The sequence below is a fragment of the Canis aureus genome, chromosome 9, assembly GCF_053574225.1.
Source record: "Canis aureus isolate CA01 chromosome 9, VMU_Caureus_v.1.0, whole genome shotgun sequence".
In the NCBI taxonomy this organism is placed as follows: Eukaryota; Metazoa; Chordata; class Mammalia; order Carnivora; family Canidae; genus Canis; species Canis aureus.
The window spans coordinates 65,473,371-65,488,958 of NC_135619.1; the positions used below are offsets into that span (position 1 = coordinate 65,473,371).

A 15,588-nucleotide genomic window follows, 5' to 3' on the forward strand; every position below is an offset into this window, starting at 1 on the left:
CAGGTGCTACTGCACATCCCTTCCCACCTCCCTGCTTCCTGACACCGTCGGCAGCTTGGAATCCACCCGGCAAGAGCATTTACGCCACAGAAATTGGCAAACATCATCAATCAAGGCTTGGTGTATGTTTTCTTTTTTTAAGATTTTATTTCTTTATGTGAGAGACGGAGAGAGACCACACAGCAGGCAGAGGGAGAAGCAGGCTCCCCGCTGAGCAGGGAGCCTGACCCCAGGATCATGACCTGAGCCGAAGGCAGGCTCTTAGCTGATGAGCCACCTGGGCGCCTCTGCTGTGTTTTCTTCAGTGTCTTGTATCTGGACATAAGAAAAGACGGAGAAAGCATTAAGAGTGGATTAAGGGATCCCTGGGTGGCTCGGCGTTTTGGCACCCGCCTTTGGCCCAGGGCACGATCCTGGAGTCCCGGGATCGAGTCCTGCGTCGGGCTCCCGGCATGGAGCCTGCTTCTCCCTCTGCCTGTGTCTCTGCCTCTCTCTCTCTCTCTCTCTCTCTCTATCATGAATAAATAAATAAATCTTTTTTTTAAAAAAAGAGTATGGATTAAACTTAAACGTGTGCATTGCGCGCGTATTATGGCAGGTGTGAGGGTCTTTAGCGGTCACGACATGTGTGGCTGGAACTGAGGAAGTTTGCTCGTCCTGCCTTCAGAACTACGTGACCCAGCAGTCACCCGGTCATGCACAAAGGAGTGACGTTGTGACATGCATCTTTAGCCTGTCTCACTTTCATCTTACGGGTTAACGTAAATGGAGATATGAACCAGCATTCCCGCCGGAGCCACACTCACCCACGGCTTGCAAGCATATGTGGGCTATCAGTACGCAAGTTTGGCAAAAATCACCGAGAGCTTTCTAAGAGAAGCAATTGGCTGTATGGATTTTGCAGCAAAACGTATTACACATTTTATTATTTGTAAATTTTGTTACATATCTTGTATCAGCCAAATTTTTCATTTTTTAAAAAAAGTATTTTATTTATTCATGAGAGACACAGAGTGAGAGAGGCAGAGACACGGGCAGGGGGAAAAGCAGGCTCCATGCAGGGAGCCCGATGTGGGACTCGATCCTGGGGCCCCAGGATCACACCCTGGGCTGAAGGCAGCGCTAAACCTCTGAGCCACCAGGGCTGCCCAGCCAAACTTTTCATATATGTATACGTGTGTGTGTGTGTGTCTATATATACATGCATGCTCTCCCCTTCTCCAGTTGACGGATAAACATTTGGCTGGATATTTAACCCTGGCTGGATGCTTCACAGGATTTGTCCTATGCTTTCTCATTTTCCCACTTCAGTGCTCTACCCGGGGTGAGCCCCTCTTGACCCAGAGATGATCCCAGGTCTCTTTCCAGGCCAGGCAGACCTCACCCCTGAGCTACCGGCGAGAATACCAGCTATCGGTTGCTTCCTCCCAGACACCAGGTCACGCATCTCCCAGGCCAGTGCAGAGCAGGCCTGGAGCTCAGGAGGGGCATGATCTGGGATGCCCTGCTCAGCAGCAGGACCCTGTGGTACTGCCCAGGGGGGGACCAGAGCCTGGGGTTGGCAGTGAATGTCAGTGAGGTGTCCAAACTGGAACCAGCTGGCGAAGTCATGGATAAGATACAGGAAAGCAACATCGAATATTGTCTAGATATAAGGGGACAGGTAGGACAAGATGGGTGATACAGAGAGGCTTTGGTGGGGGGAGGATGGTGAGTGTTCAGAGTTGGAGGTGTTATTGGGACATCCAAGCTGGAAACACAGGTCAGCTCTGGAGGTTCCAAGGAGAGTCTGGGGCTGGAGATTTCTGGAGCCTTCTGGGAACAGATTGTAATTAAAATCGTGGATGTGGAGGATGTGTATGAGCTTGTCCAGGGTGAGAGGAGGGAGTGATCAGAGGGCTGGGTGCACCTCAAAGTGAGCCATGTAGAGAGGACAGAGTGCAAAAGGATGGGTGCCCTGAGTGTGGAGGTAGGCAGATGGGGGAATGGTTCAAAGTGAAAGGTCATCCGGGGTGAATGCCCGGAGAGGTGCCATGAAGGTGACGTTGTCTGAGGCAGGCAGCCAATTTGGCAAGCTGTGGCCAACCCCAGGGCCAGGTGTGTGTGAGACCTGGGATGAGAACAGCTGGCTGAGAATGGCTGACTAGGATAATGGGCGGCATGTGTGTGTGTGTGTGTATGTGTGTGTGTGTGTGTGTGTGTATGCGCGCATGTGCACGCACGTAAATTCCAGACACATTCTCAGTCCAGGATGTGACTTATAATGTGTAGGGTGCAGGGAGAGGAAGAGCCAAGCCTGCATCACAGGCTTCCGGTTTTTGTGATTGTAGGACTGCTTATGGTTGGATGAGCTAGGGGAGCTAGAGGGGTGGGGGTGGGGATGGGGGAGGGTGGCCAGGCAGAGGAGTTGAGGCCTACAGGCCCAGGCGGGGGCATCAGGCAGCAAGTGCAACCTCAGGCCTCAACCTTGGGAGTGGTCAGTACTCAGCTAACCCTAGGGGGTGCATGGAAGGGGAAGCCTCTAGGACCTAGCACCTCAGCTTTCTTTACACTCAAGTAATTAATATAGTGTATTAATTTCAGAGGTGATTCAGTGATTCAGAGGTGATTCAGTGATTCATCGGTTGTATAGAACACCCAGTGCTCATCCCATCATGTGCCCTGCTTCATGCCCATCCCCCCACTCTCCTCCACCCCCCCTCCCCTCCAGTGACCCTCAGTGTTTCCTAGAGTTAGGAGTCTCATGGTTTGTCTCCCCCTTTGATCCATCTTGCTTTATTTCCCCTCCCTTATTTTCTTAAATTCCACCTGAGTGAAATCATGTCTTTCTCTTATTTCACTTAGCATCACACCTAGTTCTATCCATGTTGTTGCAAATGGTAAGATTTCATTTTTTTGATGACTGAATCGTAATCCACACCTTAGCTTTCAATGAGTCTACAGAAAGCCTGAAGAGCTGGCAAGTGTGAGCTGCAGAGATGTTCCAGAGGGCAGAGAATCCTAGACAAAGTTCAAGGTGTAACTGGGCAGGTGTCAAATTCTGCCAAGGCCGCACAGGAGGAAGGCACGAGGTGGCCACTGCTCAGTTTGGCCCAGGTGTTGTGGGTGGTTTCTCCCCCTGAGCGGTCATGTGCCACAGACCGCAGAGCTTTGGAAAGGGCCAGTGAAGGGCCAGGAGTGGGGCTCTTACAGGTTGGTGAGGGAGGAAGGAGACACTGAGGGAGCAAGTAGAAAAAAAAACCACTTGAAGGAAAATCTTGTCCCGTGTGGGTATGTACAGCCGGCCTCCCTCCGTCTGACTCAAGCCTCTGAGCTGAGGTCTTAAAGATCTAAATTCCAGATTTGGCCCTTCCTAGCTGAGCAGCCTTGGGAAAACCCAGAGGACTGGCGGGAGCTGAGATTCCGTCATGAGATGAATCCCACATCAAAATGGGACCCAACTCTTACTAATCGAAAATAAACGCAAGTCTGGGAAAAAGCTGTTGTCTGGTAAGCACAGAAACCTTGCTTTGTCTCCTCTGACCTGGTAGCAAAGGGCGCTGTGGCTTTCGATGGCCGGGAGGGCGCCTGGAGAGCCCCCGACAGCCAGTCCAATGCCGCCAGCACCGGCCAGTGAGAAAAACCAGGACTCGATTCTATGCCTTTTCATTTTATTACAATCCTGTCCTTGTGTTCCAGAGTGAATGGCTATTAATACACAACCCAAAGCACACCTACCACCGATCTTGTTAATAGTCCCATTTCTTTCTCAGTATATGAAACCAAAAGAAAAAATAATCTTAAAAAAAAATCACCAGGTTTAGTACATCCCAGAAAGAGCACCTTTACTAAACAGAAAGACAAAACGTGTCAGGAACCCAACCAAATACACAAAGCAGCAGGTGAGATTCCTGATCGAAAAGACTCCCAATGGAACATAAATAGATTCCCCCTCGACGTACACGTATTTCACAGGAGCGTGTACATATATATGTAATATATTAAAAGAAATTTGGTTTCTACCACAAGAAGTTATTCAGAAATAATAAATCAACATCTGAGATCAGGGAAGGTGCACATTACGAACCAGGCGTGCACCCCCTCCTGCACACCTCCCCTCTGTACACTATGTACACTTGCTGGGAGAGGGCTGGGGCAGGCGCCTCTCTCTGCCCCGGCCCCTAGACCCAGCACATCCAGTGTTTGTAGAAAAGTGTGCCAGGGAGGGCAGGTGTCCATGTGGCCAAAGACCGAGGCCACCGGCCACCTGCCTGGAAGGCGTCCTTGGCCTTGGGGTGAAAGGGAATTGCTTGGGACCCCAGGAACGGCGTGGCAACGCTCCTGGTTTTCAGCAGCAACCCTAATTCTGGGTCGACCTGAGGTCCTTGAGCTATTTGTAGTTTGGCCAGTCTGGACTTCTCTTAGGATCAAATGGCTTTTAGGGAAAAAAAAGGGTATGGAGTTTCCAGAGCCACTAGGGCTTGGCTATGTGAATGTGTGTTTGCACAAAAGCGTGCGCGCACACATGCACGTGCGTGCTTTAAGAGAGGTTGACAAGTTGCAAATGAGTGTTCTACAGGGACGTGCTCAATAGTGTCTACTTTGTAGTCGGTTTGGTCACTGTGTTCTGAGTGTCCCGAAGCTGAAGTGGATTGTTCAAAAGATAGCAGTTGCTGGAGGCTACAGATAGAGCACGCGCGCACACACCCGGGGGCGACATCCTCTTAGGGCTTGGCACAGTGTTTCCATCAACAAAACGAGCAGGAGAGGGGCCCAGGAGCCCGTCCTCATCCTCAAACCCTTTCCCGACACCACAGGCAGACAGAAGAAAAGGCCATCGTCATTGCAAGGTGAGTCAGTAGTTTTAAGGTTCGGGCGCCACGGGCCCAGACGAGTCACGAGTCACACGCAGCCGTACTCGTACCACACCGTCTGCTGGTCCCCTCCAGGCTCGGGGGACGCCGGCGTGCTCTTCAGGCTGCTCCCGCGACTCGAGTCCTCCGGGGCCCGGCCGGCGCGGGGAGCAGGGTCAGGAGACCTCCCCGGGCTCTTCGCGGGGAGCCCCGCGCCGTGGCCTTGCCTTGGGGCCCCGTCCCCCTCTGAGAGGCCGAGCACGCCCCGGACCGCGGTGATGGCGGCCACCTCCGCCGGGTTGGGGGGCGTCGGGGGTTTGGTCCTGGCGGCCGGGGCCGCGGCACCACTGCCACAGGAACTGCCCCCCACGGCGGCGATGGCCGGGGCCGTGGCGGACGGCGGCAGCGGGGCCAGCCTCTCCTCCTTCGGGGGAGCCAGGGAGAAGCGCCTCACGTCCGGGGCCCGGCTGCGGGGGGCCGAGCCCTGACCGGGGCTTCCGGTCTTTCCCACAAGTGGGGTCCGCTCCCGGGCCAGGCAGTGGGAGCTGGGGGCGGTGGGGCCTTGCAGGGCGTGGCTGCCGGGTTCTCTGCCCCCTGAGGGGTCGGGGCTCCCCGGCTTCTGAGGGGCCTCCTGTTTGCAAGCCTCTGGCCCGCTGGCCCGGAGAAGGTCGGCGGAGGCCAGGCTGAAGGCCCGGCTCAGGGACCGGCTGGCGGGCGTGTGGGACGGCGGGGGCACGGTGGCCTGCCGGGGTCGGCCCAGGGACAGGCTCTGGGGGGGCTGGGCCTGTCTCGGGGGGACACCGGGCAGGACCTCGGCCTCGGCAGGTCTGAAGTTTGGCTTCACATACTGCCCGGGCTTCAGCAGCTTCCCCTCGGAGGTGCTGCTGGCCATCTTGACGGTAGGGCTCACAAAGCTGGTGGGCATCTTGGCCCCTTCTTTCCTGGCAGGGGGTCCTGGCTGGCCTCCAATGGCCGGGAGGTCGCTGGCCTTTCGGAAGTAGTCACTTAGCAGGTCATCCCGGCAACTGGGAGTGTCCTACAGGGAAGGGAGAAGGGGCGAGAGGTGGTGTGAGAGCCAGGCGGTGCTGGGGCAGCCTGCACCCCCCTGGACGGCCGCTGGGCTGTGCAGCTGGCCGAACTGCGGTTTCCTGCTCCTGCTTGGCCTCGTCCATGTATAATGCTACCCCACCACGCACCCCTGGTCAGGTATGTGGGTCACCGGTGGGGGACCCCAGGTGCCATGTGGCAGCCGCCTAACTCTGCAGACCTGGATACAGCAGACAGGGAGAGGACGTCCCTCAGAGCTCCCCCAGTCTATGGAGAGGTCGGGGCGGAAGGCCTGCCTCCCCGGCCCCCATCTGTTCTCACCCTCTCACCTGGCAGGGCGGGAGGAGGAAGCTACTGGTGGCACCAGACCTTCTCCCCCCAGTCAGCCCAGTGCACTCGTGCACACTCAAGGCTCTGTCCAGGCCACAGGGGAGGGGGAACAACAGAAGCTGGCCCAGAGAAGGTCGGTGGAGGCCAGGCTGAAGGCCCGGCTCAGGGACCGGCTGGCGGGCATGTGGGACGGCGGGGGCACAGTGGCCTGCCAGGGCCCTCACTGCCACTTGGACCATTCTCTGCGAGAGGCAGGCGGGGTGGGGGTGGGGGTCAGGGAGTGAGGTCCACAAAGGCAGACTCCCGAGGTGGGAAGTGGAGGGCAGAGGGGAGGAAAGAAGTGCATGGGACAGTCCAGCTGCCAGGCTGCTCCCCTCAAGTCACCACCCTGCTGGGCTTCCCCTGGCCAGTGAGGCTGAGTCCTCCATCACCGCCCTGCAGGCAAACAGCTGCCGAGGCCAAGGCAGGGGACGCCGCTCGGTCACCTTGGCCTCTGTCAGGACCTCAGCCTGGAGGAGCCAAGTGGCGGTTCCTCCTTAGGCTCATGGATGCTGCAAAACCAGGAAGGGAAATATGTTCCCATGGCAGGTGATATGACCTGTCGCGGGGGCAGCAGAGCTCAGAAACCACCTGCACCTGCCCACAACTCCTGGTCCACGGAAGCATCTGGATGCTCAACCTGACAGAGACACAGTCTGCCATTTTAGGCTATTTGAAGCCACAGATTCCGGTTGAGGGAGCAGCGAGGCTGTGGTCATCAACACAGACAGCTTCCTGCATGCCAGGCACTGCATAACCACCAAAAAGCTAACACCTCCCTTAGTTTTCAAAGCAGGCCTCGCGAGGTTGAGGTTGGCCTAGAACAACCTTTAACAGGTAAGGAAGCTGAAGCCTCGGGGCTTCCACAGCTCACCCACGGCTGTCTGACTGGAGCTGCGGCCTGCACCACCCAGCTCCCTGATGGACATTCTTAATTCTTTGATATGCAGCCCCATGTGGCCACCCAGCAAGCCCATCCTGAGACACCCTGTTCCCTCAGGGAGTGCAGGCACAGGTGGGGCATGCTGTACCTTCCCTGGGGCTGCTCAGGGGAGGGGTCAGGTGCCTGGGGATGGCAGGCTGAGAGGTGCAGGTGGTGCTCCAGGGCCACACACACATCAGCTCCTAGCATGAACAGCCATAGATCCTTCTGGGCTTGTTTAGGCTGAGAAGGGATGGTTGCTGATATGGGGCATAAGTAAGGAAGTGTGACTACCAGGGACATGTCTGAGCTGAGCAGGGTCCCCTGAGAGCTGCAAAGGGAAAGGAAACTCACTGTGACAGGTACACAGAAAAGGGTCAAGAAGGAAAACCTTCCGATCTCAGGTTTCCCTGCTTTCTGGGCCATCCTCATTTTTTCCACCACATCAGGGCTACCTGTGGGATGCCTAGACGCACACCAACAGCCAGAGCATCATCTGGAAACCCTGTATGGATGCAGGCCCTCAGGGAGCGCCCCCATCATACCCAGCAAGTGCCACCAGCTAAGCCTGCGTGCAAACCACTGAGTGGCAAACCTCCCGAGAGCAGCAGGGCTTCTGCTGGGTTTCTCCAACTCCTGGTGCATAGAGTAAGTGCTTGCCAGACAGGAACAGAATGGGGGGGGGGGGGGGGGGCGGCGGCGAGCAGGGACCATGTTCTTCAATTTCCTTTCAGGGCCGACCATAAGACTCAGCACTAGCAAGTATGTGGCAAAAATTTGCCAGTTAAGTGGTTTGCTTTGCTTTTGGAGAGCTGACCCTGTGCATGCTGCAGAGCACAGAGTAGGTGCTCAGTAAATACCCACCGAGCAAGACTGTGGGTTCCACCCTGGCCTACTACAGAGGAGCTAAAGAAAGTTCCACTGTTTATTTAAGCGGAATACCATGGAGGCATGGGAAGCATTAAAAATCCTTGAAAGATCTCCATTGCGAGATAGCCCAGTTATCTGTCCGGCCGCCCAACTGCTCACAAGACTGAAGCCAGGTGGAGTGTGTAAAAGATACACACAGCTCAGGAAGAGCTGCCCTGAGCCCTGGGAGGGGTTAGAGGAGGAAATCTGAATGTCCGTGACATCTGGGCTGCAGCTGCAGAGCACAGATCAGCCAACCATAGCTGGGGCTCAGTCTCGGGTTGCCATACCCTCTGTACGGCCTAGGAACTCAGAAAAGTCTTTACATTTTTAAATAGCTGGAATTTTTTTTTTTTTTTTTTTAAAGAGCATTACGGGCCACACGAAAATTATATAAAATTCACAGGTCAACGTCCGTTAGCGAAGTTTTGTCAGCACGCAGCCATGCCCGTTCATTGCCAGGTGGGCTCAGGCTGTTCTTCCTGAAACGGCAGCGCTGAGCAGCTGTAGGAGAACATGGGGCCCGGAAGCCCTAAAACATACTGCCCCTTTACAGAGTTTGCCGAGCCTGCAGGTGAAGGCTCAGGGTAAGCAGTACTCAGGGCTCCACCCCAAGGGCCACCGTGAGACCCTGATGCTGCCAAGTGGGATGCCGGCTGGACCTTGAGAAGCTCCCCAGGGTGGCCACACACCATCCCCCCCTCCATGCTGGCGGCAACCTCCTACCTGCTCACCTCACAGACGGCGCCCACTGGCCCTGGGGTCGGGGGCTGGCTGCCAGCAGGCTAGTGGGGATCCTCCCCTACCCCCAGGCCAGGCCACTGCTGCCCCGTCCCTTTCTGTGACTTTGCTGCCAGGGTCTCTGCCCCCAGCCCCAAAGCGGGGAGGCGGCGGGGGAAGAGAGGGATGCTGTGTCCGAGCTCTGGGCCACTCACAGGGGTGGGGGAGCTCCGGTTGCTCTCCTCCAGGAACTCTTCCAGGGTGACCATCTCACTGCTCGGGGAGGCGGAGCAGTGCCGGGCCCCCGCGTGAAGCTGGGCTGTGCCTCTCTTCTGGACACTGTCCTGGGGGAGAGGCCCGTTCCGGGGTGGAGGGTACTCGTGGCGGCCGGGGGCACTGCGCCCCTGGGTGCTGGCATCCCGTGGCAGAGTGGCCGTGTCCCTGCTGGGGATCAGGTCTTCGCTGCTGAAGCTCTCGGACCTGCCGTGGAGCTGGTCGGAGGAACCTGGGGGGCACAGGGGTGGGGGTGGGGGAGAAACAGAGGAGCACACCTGAGTCTCCCTCCTCGGCTCATCTGCCTCCAGGGGGCTCTGTGCTCCTTGGGTTCAGCAAGAAGAGAGAGAACCCTGCCAGAGAACCTGGTGGGGATTCTGGTGTGAAGAACACTTTGGAAAGGGGCGCTCAGGGGGTCTAGTCAGTTAGGCACCTGACTCTTGATCTTGGGCTCAGCTCAGGTCTTGATCTCAGGGCCATGAGGTCAAGCTCTGCACTGGGCTCCACATTGAGTGTGGAGCCTACTTTAAAAAGCACTTTTTTGGGGGAGAGCTTTAGGATTTCAGTTTTGCAAGCATACATGCTTTCGTTCATTCGTTTATTTTTATTTAAATTCAATGAGCATATCGTATATTTCTAGTTTCAGGGGTACAGCCTAGTGATGCATCGGCTGCACACAACACCCAGGGCTCATCCCATCACGTGCCATCCTTCATGCCTGTCACCCAGTGACCCCATCCCCCACCTCCCCCACCTCCCAGCGACCCTCAGCTTGTTTCCTAGAGTTAAGAGTCTCTCATGGTTTGTTTCCCTCTAGTTTCATCTGTTTTATTTTTTTCCCTCCCTGCCTCTCTGCTCCTCTGTTTTGTTTCTTAAAGTCCACAAGAGAAATCATATGGTATTTGTCTTTCTCTTACTTTGCGGGCATAATACCCTCTAGAGTTCCATCCACATGGTTGCAAATAGCAAGACTGCATTTTTTGAAGGCTAAGTAATATTCCACTGTATATATAGACCACGTCCTTACTCCATCATCTGTCGATGGACATCTGGGCTCCTTCCATATTTTTGACTATCGTGGACATTGCTGCTTAAACATTGGGGTATAGGTGCCCCTTTGGGTCACTACATCAGTATCTTTGGGGTAAATACCCAGTAGTGCAATTGCTGGGTCACAGGGTAGCTCTATTTTTAACTTTTCAAGGACGCTCCACACTGTTTTCCAGAGTGGCTGCACCACTTTGCATTCCCACCAGCAGTGTAAGAGGCTTCCTTCCCCACTCCATCCCTTTCTCAGTCTGGCATTTAAAAACAGAACAACTTCAGAAAGAAGTGTAAGCTTCTGGTGAAATTTAAATTGTTATCTAATATTAATTGCTATAAGGCCCTGCACACATTAGGTATCATCTATTCATTTATTAAAGATTTACTAAAAAAAAAAAAGATTTACTCAGCGCCTGTTACATGCTAGGGTTCTTCTAGGGGCTGGTCATGTGCATGTTAGCAGAAAAAAAAATCTGCGAAGTTTCTAGTCTTGGGACCACATATACATTCTTTTCAAATGCACAGAAATGTCTGCTAAGACAGAAGACACTATGCGCTATTAAAATATGGTCAAAACATGTAAAAGAATCAAAGTTATCTGACGGTGCTCTCTGACCAACATGGATGGAACTATGGTTACTACTCCCACTCTGAAGATCAAGTAGCTCAGATCTGGAGCAAGGGTGCCATGCCTAGAGGCCCTGGCTGGGCTCTGGGGGTAAAGGGATTCACTCAATCGCCTGGGTCTGCACCTGATACTGCATGATGCAGGCTGGAACTGCAAATGCGTGATGCGGTGGTGGAGCCCGTGACGATTACCGCTTTAACCACAAAAGTGACATGAGCCTAGAACCAAAGACCCTACTACAACGACAACTGCACGGAGGCCAAGGCTGACCCACCTTTGAGGTTAAGAGGTGAGCTGTCGCTGGACGCGTTCCGACTGGTCTCCAAGCTGTCTGGCCGGGACACTGAAAGGAAGCGACACTCAGCCTCAACGGCCAGGGGGTGGAGGGAGGGGAATGCCTCGGACCACACCATCTGAGAAAAGCTGCGTAACAAAGCTGCTCTGTGCCAACAATGTTAAGGCAAATGTCCTCAGAAAGGATGGATTTCGGGGTTCTCCTTGTTCTCCCATCAGGAGCTCAAGCTCTGTCAACTTGAGTGCGAGGCACAGCATCCAGTAGGCGACTCTATTGTTTTTACTGGGTCCAGGGCTAGGACTTAGAAGAAGCCTCACACTGAACCCTAGTACAGTAAGCAGACCAAAACCAAGGACGGCTCAAAGTAAGCCAACTGAGGCTGAGGTGGGAATGTCCATTCCTATTACTGCACAGAGCTTTCTAGAACACATGCAACCTGGTGAGGGTGGGAGCCAGGAAACAGCCATATCTACATGTGTATGTGTGCACGAGGGGGAGTGTGCCTGCACACTTCAGTGATGCACAGGCACGAGAGCTGGGACCCTCAGAGGAGACGGAGGGCTCGCTCTTCCCGGTCGCTCGTGGTCTGCCAGCCCCTTGCATCACCTGTCTCAAACCTACATCCACCCCCAAGCGAAAAATTGGCCAGTATAGTGACAAGGGCTGGAGAAACCAGCCCTGCCTGAGTCTGCGTGGGGCAGCTCTCAGGTTTTAGGGGGAACCCGGCTGCAGGAGGGGTGCTCCACCCCTTGCAGGCTGCCCCTTCAAGTCTGCAGGCTTGCTTCTCCTGGTCCACTCTCCCAGGAGCCCTGCCAGCCTGCTGCTCCGCACCAGCATCTGTCCTGCTGGACCATGAACCCCTGGGGGACGGGAACTGCATTTCTGTTATCCTTGCATCCCTCTCAGCCTGCAGCTGGTGTTGAGGGGAACCGTGTGGGGAACTGGAGATGTGCTAGGAGGTGCGCTGCTTACCCTCCCCCGGGGAGAGTTTTCTTCTGATTGGGTCTAGAGGGCGCCTGGTTCCCAAGTGCTAGTGTGCTCCGCAAATAGCAGGCATCTGGAAAACTCTTAATAGCAAAAGGGGTTTGGGGAGGAGCCAAATAAACACTTGGTGTTTGAGAAAAGTGTAAAAGAAGAGTCAGTCCTCTCTTTGAGAAGGGAAAAAATGACATAAAGAACGCACATCTCCCTTTAAAAAGGAATTAAGTTTCATTAAAAGAAAACTAACACAAATCAGTAAGACCTAAAATGCTTTTTTAAAATAATTTTGAGAGAGAGAGAGAGAGAGAGAGAGAGAGAGAGGAGAACACGAGCCAGGGGCAGAGGGAAAGGGAGAAGCAGACTCCCCAATGATCAGGGAGCTCAATGTGGGGCTCCATCCCAGGACCCCGAGGTCATGACCTGAACTGAAGGAGGACGCTCCACCGACCGAGCCACCCAGGGGTCCCCACCCCTCAATGCACTTTTGTTTATTTAGCTACTGCTTTTCCTTCTTTTTCCTGATAAGAGAAGCTCAAGGAGGGCACCTGGGATCCAGCCCCGTGCTGGGCTCCCTGCTCTGTGAGGAGAGCCCGCTTCTCCCTCCGCCTCTTGCTCCCCCGTGCTTATGCTCTTTTGCTTTCTCTGTCCAATAAATAAATAAAATCTTAAAAAAAAATCTCAAGGAATCAGAGTACTTAGGAAGAAAACCCCTCAGTGGTGAGCTGCTGGAGCGTCGCTCTGGCTCTCAAGGCGCCTTCACAAAGCACGGCAGCCAGCACCTTGGTGTGTTAACCCTCCACTCCCTGTGCACACACAAGGGCCCTGTGCATTAAACTCTTCTGTATTTTCTCAGAAGCGGCATGCCGGTTTCTGCATCACAAGATGCTTAAAACAACGACTAGGGTAGGGCGGGCACCTGGGAGGCTCAGCTGGTTAAACATCCGACTCTTGATTTCAGCTCAAGTCGTGATCTCAGGGCCATGAATTCAAGCCCTGAGTTGGGCTCTGTGCTCCGTAGGGAGCATGCTTGGGATTCTCTCCTGTCCCCTCTGCCCCTCCACCCCCACCACTTGTACTCTCACTAAAAGAAATCTTAAAAAAAAAAAAAAAAAAGACAGTGATTAGGGTAGGAGATAATGCTGGCACCTATGTTTCTCGTTGATTAGAAGTAAACAGAGCTCACTGTGAACTTTCTGAGTTTTAAGAATTATTTCCCCCCCTTTTAGGATTTTTGATTTTCAAAAATTATAAAAATCCAAAGCAGCTTTTAATGTTTGGGAAGGCTGGTGTAATGCAGTTTTCTTTCTGCAGAAACTCACGATATATCTAAGTCAGAGGACCAACTGCTTCTAAGCATTTCTAAGACCACATACAATTCTGAACAACTCTGGACCACCAAAATTCACGTAAGAACCGTGAGACACCTCCCCACGCTCACTGCTCCCCGTGTGGGTCACCAGAATGTCCTGACAAACCTGAGGGGCACTTAAAAGCAGGGGAAGCTGTCGCCAATAGAAGTGGAACACTTCAGAGGTGGTGACTTCCCCGTCAGTGGAGGTATGCAAGCAGAAGTCACATGCCCAGGCCCCAGGGGAAGGCAGAAGGGAGCCTGGAGGGACTGTGGGCCCTCCCTCCCCACTCCAACACAACCACCACACTTTTGCCTGTTTCATATGTTGGACTTCCATACAGGACTGAGATCAGAAGAAAAGTCCTGTTGATGAAAACCAGGCACAAGGGCATTGAAGCCTGAGCACTCACCGTACTGCCTGTGGTTGAACTCAAACTCCAGGGATGGGTCACAGAGGCTGTCATCTGAATTATAGCCTATGGAGGAAGGAAGGTCACTGGTTATTTTTATTTTCTTTTTTAAAGATTTTATTTAAAAAAAAATAAAGATTTTATTTATTTATTCATGAGGGACACACACAGAGAGAGGCAGAGACATAGGCAGAGGGAGAAGCAGGCTCCCTGTCGGAAGCTTGATGTGGGACTCGATCCCAGGACCCTGGGATCATGCCCTGAGCCGCAGGCAGACGCTCTACCGCAGAGCCCCTCGGGTGCCCCTAGGTCACTGGTAATTAAGACGGGGCGCCTAGAACACTGTAACCAACTACAGACTCTTATGTAGGAAAAGCGTATGTTTATTTGTCCTCTGACATGGCAATCCTACTAGCAATCAACTCCAGGGATGCAGTGGCCGAAAAAGTCACCATGTGGCCATTTTCATTACCATGCAGCCATAAACGTAAAAAGACTGAGAAAAGTCTCCACGAGGCACAGCTAGGTGGGGAAAAAAACAAGGTGTGTATATTTTGTTTATTTACTTATGTTTTTGGTTTAAGGAGGCTCCATGGCTGGGGTGGAGCCCGATGTGGGGCTTGAACTCACGACCCTGAGGATCAAGACCTGAGCTAAGATCAAGAGATGAAATGCATAACCAGCTGAGCCACCGAGGCACCCCTATTTTGCTTATTTTTGCAGGAAGAAACAATGGGAGCAGAAGCAAGGAACGAAGAATAAAGGTCATGTACAGGGTGGTTTTGGAATGGTTTTGGAAGGGATCCAGGGAAAGATATCTACACCACATGGAGTACATACACATTTTCACCACAATTCCGATTTTTGAAATCTGTTTTGCATGTTAAAAAACATGGGGGTGGGATGCCTGGGTGACTCAGCAGTTGAGTGTCTGCCTTCGGCCCAGGGCATGATCCTGGAGACCCAGGATCGAGTGCCGCATCAGGTTCCCTACATGGAGCCTGCTTCTCCCTCTGCCTGTGTCCCTGCCTCTCTCTCTCTCTCTCTCTGTGTATCTCTCATAAATAAATAAATAAAATCTTAAAAAAAAAAACAAAACACGGGGGTGATTTAAGAAGAAAAAGGTCTGAAAATGGAAACCAACCCTACTGTGTTCAACTGTCACCAGGATCGCACAGAGAGACACATTTATCTGCAGTGAATTTTGAATGTAAACCTGTCAGAGTGTCCTTAGTGAAATGCAATCTAAGGACTGAAAGAGCCGCAAAGAGAACATTGCTTGCTGAACTTACCGTTACTGGCAGCTCGGGCACACCTGCGTTTTAAACCCTGATGCACAGTTTCAAGAAAAAAATGTTTCGGGAGACAAGAGTTCCGTGTAAGGAAAGGACACCCAAAGAGGACATCGAAGAAGAAAAAAACATTTCTGTAACATTAAATCTGAATTGGAACTATTGACACAAACCAGGGACACAGAGGTGTCCTTATCTTCCTTTACTGGAAGGGTCTAAATGCAATGGCGACTCTGAGGGCCCAGATCTCATTTATTAAATTCAGCTCTAAAAGGAACTAGATTTGGGGCGCCTGGGTGGCTCAGTTGGTTACGCATCTGCCTTAAGCTCAGGTCGTGGTCCCGGGGTCCCACGTTGGGCTCCCTGCTCAGTGGAGACGGCGTCTCCCTCTCCCTCTCTCTGCTGTTCCCTCTGCTTGTGTGTTACCCATTAAATAAGTAAAATCTTAAAAAAAAAAAAAAAAAAAAGCATGTAAAATAAAAGGAACTAGATTTGCTTAAAGAAATGGCTGATTC

The 15,588-nt window shown here is 53.1% G+C and overlaps 1 protein-coding gene across 6 annotated transcripts in view; it reads right to left on the reverse strand.

The window, feature by feature from the left end:
• Positions 1-3,633: 3,633 nt before the first annotated feature.
• The window catches only part of CCDC88C (coiled-coil and HOOK domain protein 88C), a 121,589-nt gene continuing 109,634 nt past the window's right edge, over positions 3,634-15,588 (reverse strand). For 5 of the 6 annotated variants that reach the window (XM_077910376.1, XM_077910377.1, XM_077910375.1 and 2 more), the window contains 4 exons: positions 13,782-13,847; positions 11,019-11,087; positions 9,015-9,304; positions 3,634-5,868 (listed from right to left, as the gene is read on the reverse strand). In XM_077910376.1, the coding sequence (XP_077766502.1) occupies positions 4,882-5,868; positions 9,015-9,304; positions 11,019-11,087; positions 13,782-13,847 (1,412 nt within the window). In that variant the 3' untranslated portion in view covers positions 3,634-4,881. The remainder of the gene's footprint in view (positions 5,869-9,014; positions 9,305-11,018; positions 11,088-13,781; positions 13,848-15,588) is intronic. The other variant, XM_077910378.1, reaches the window with a different exon arrangement.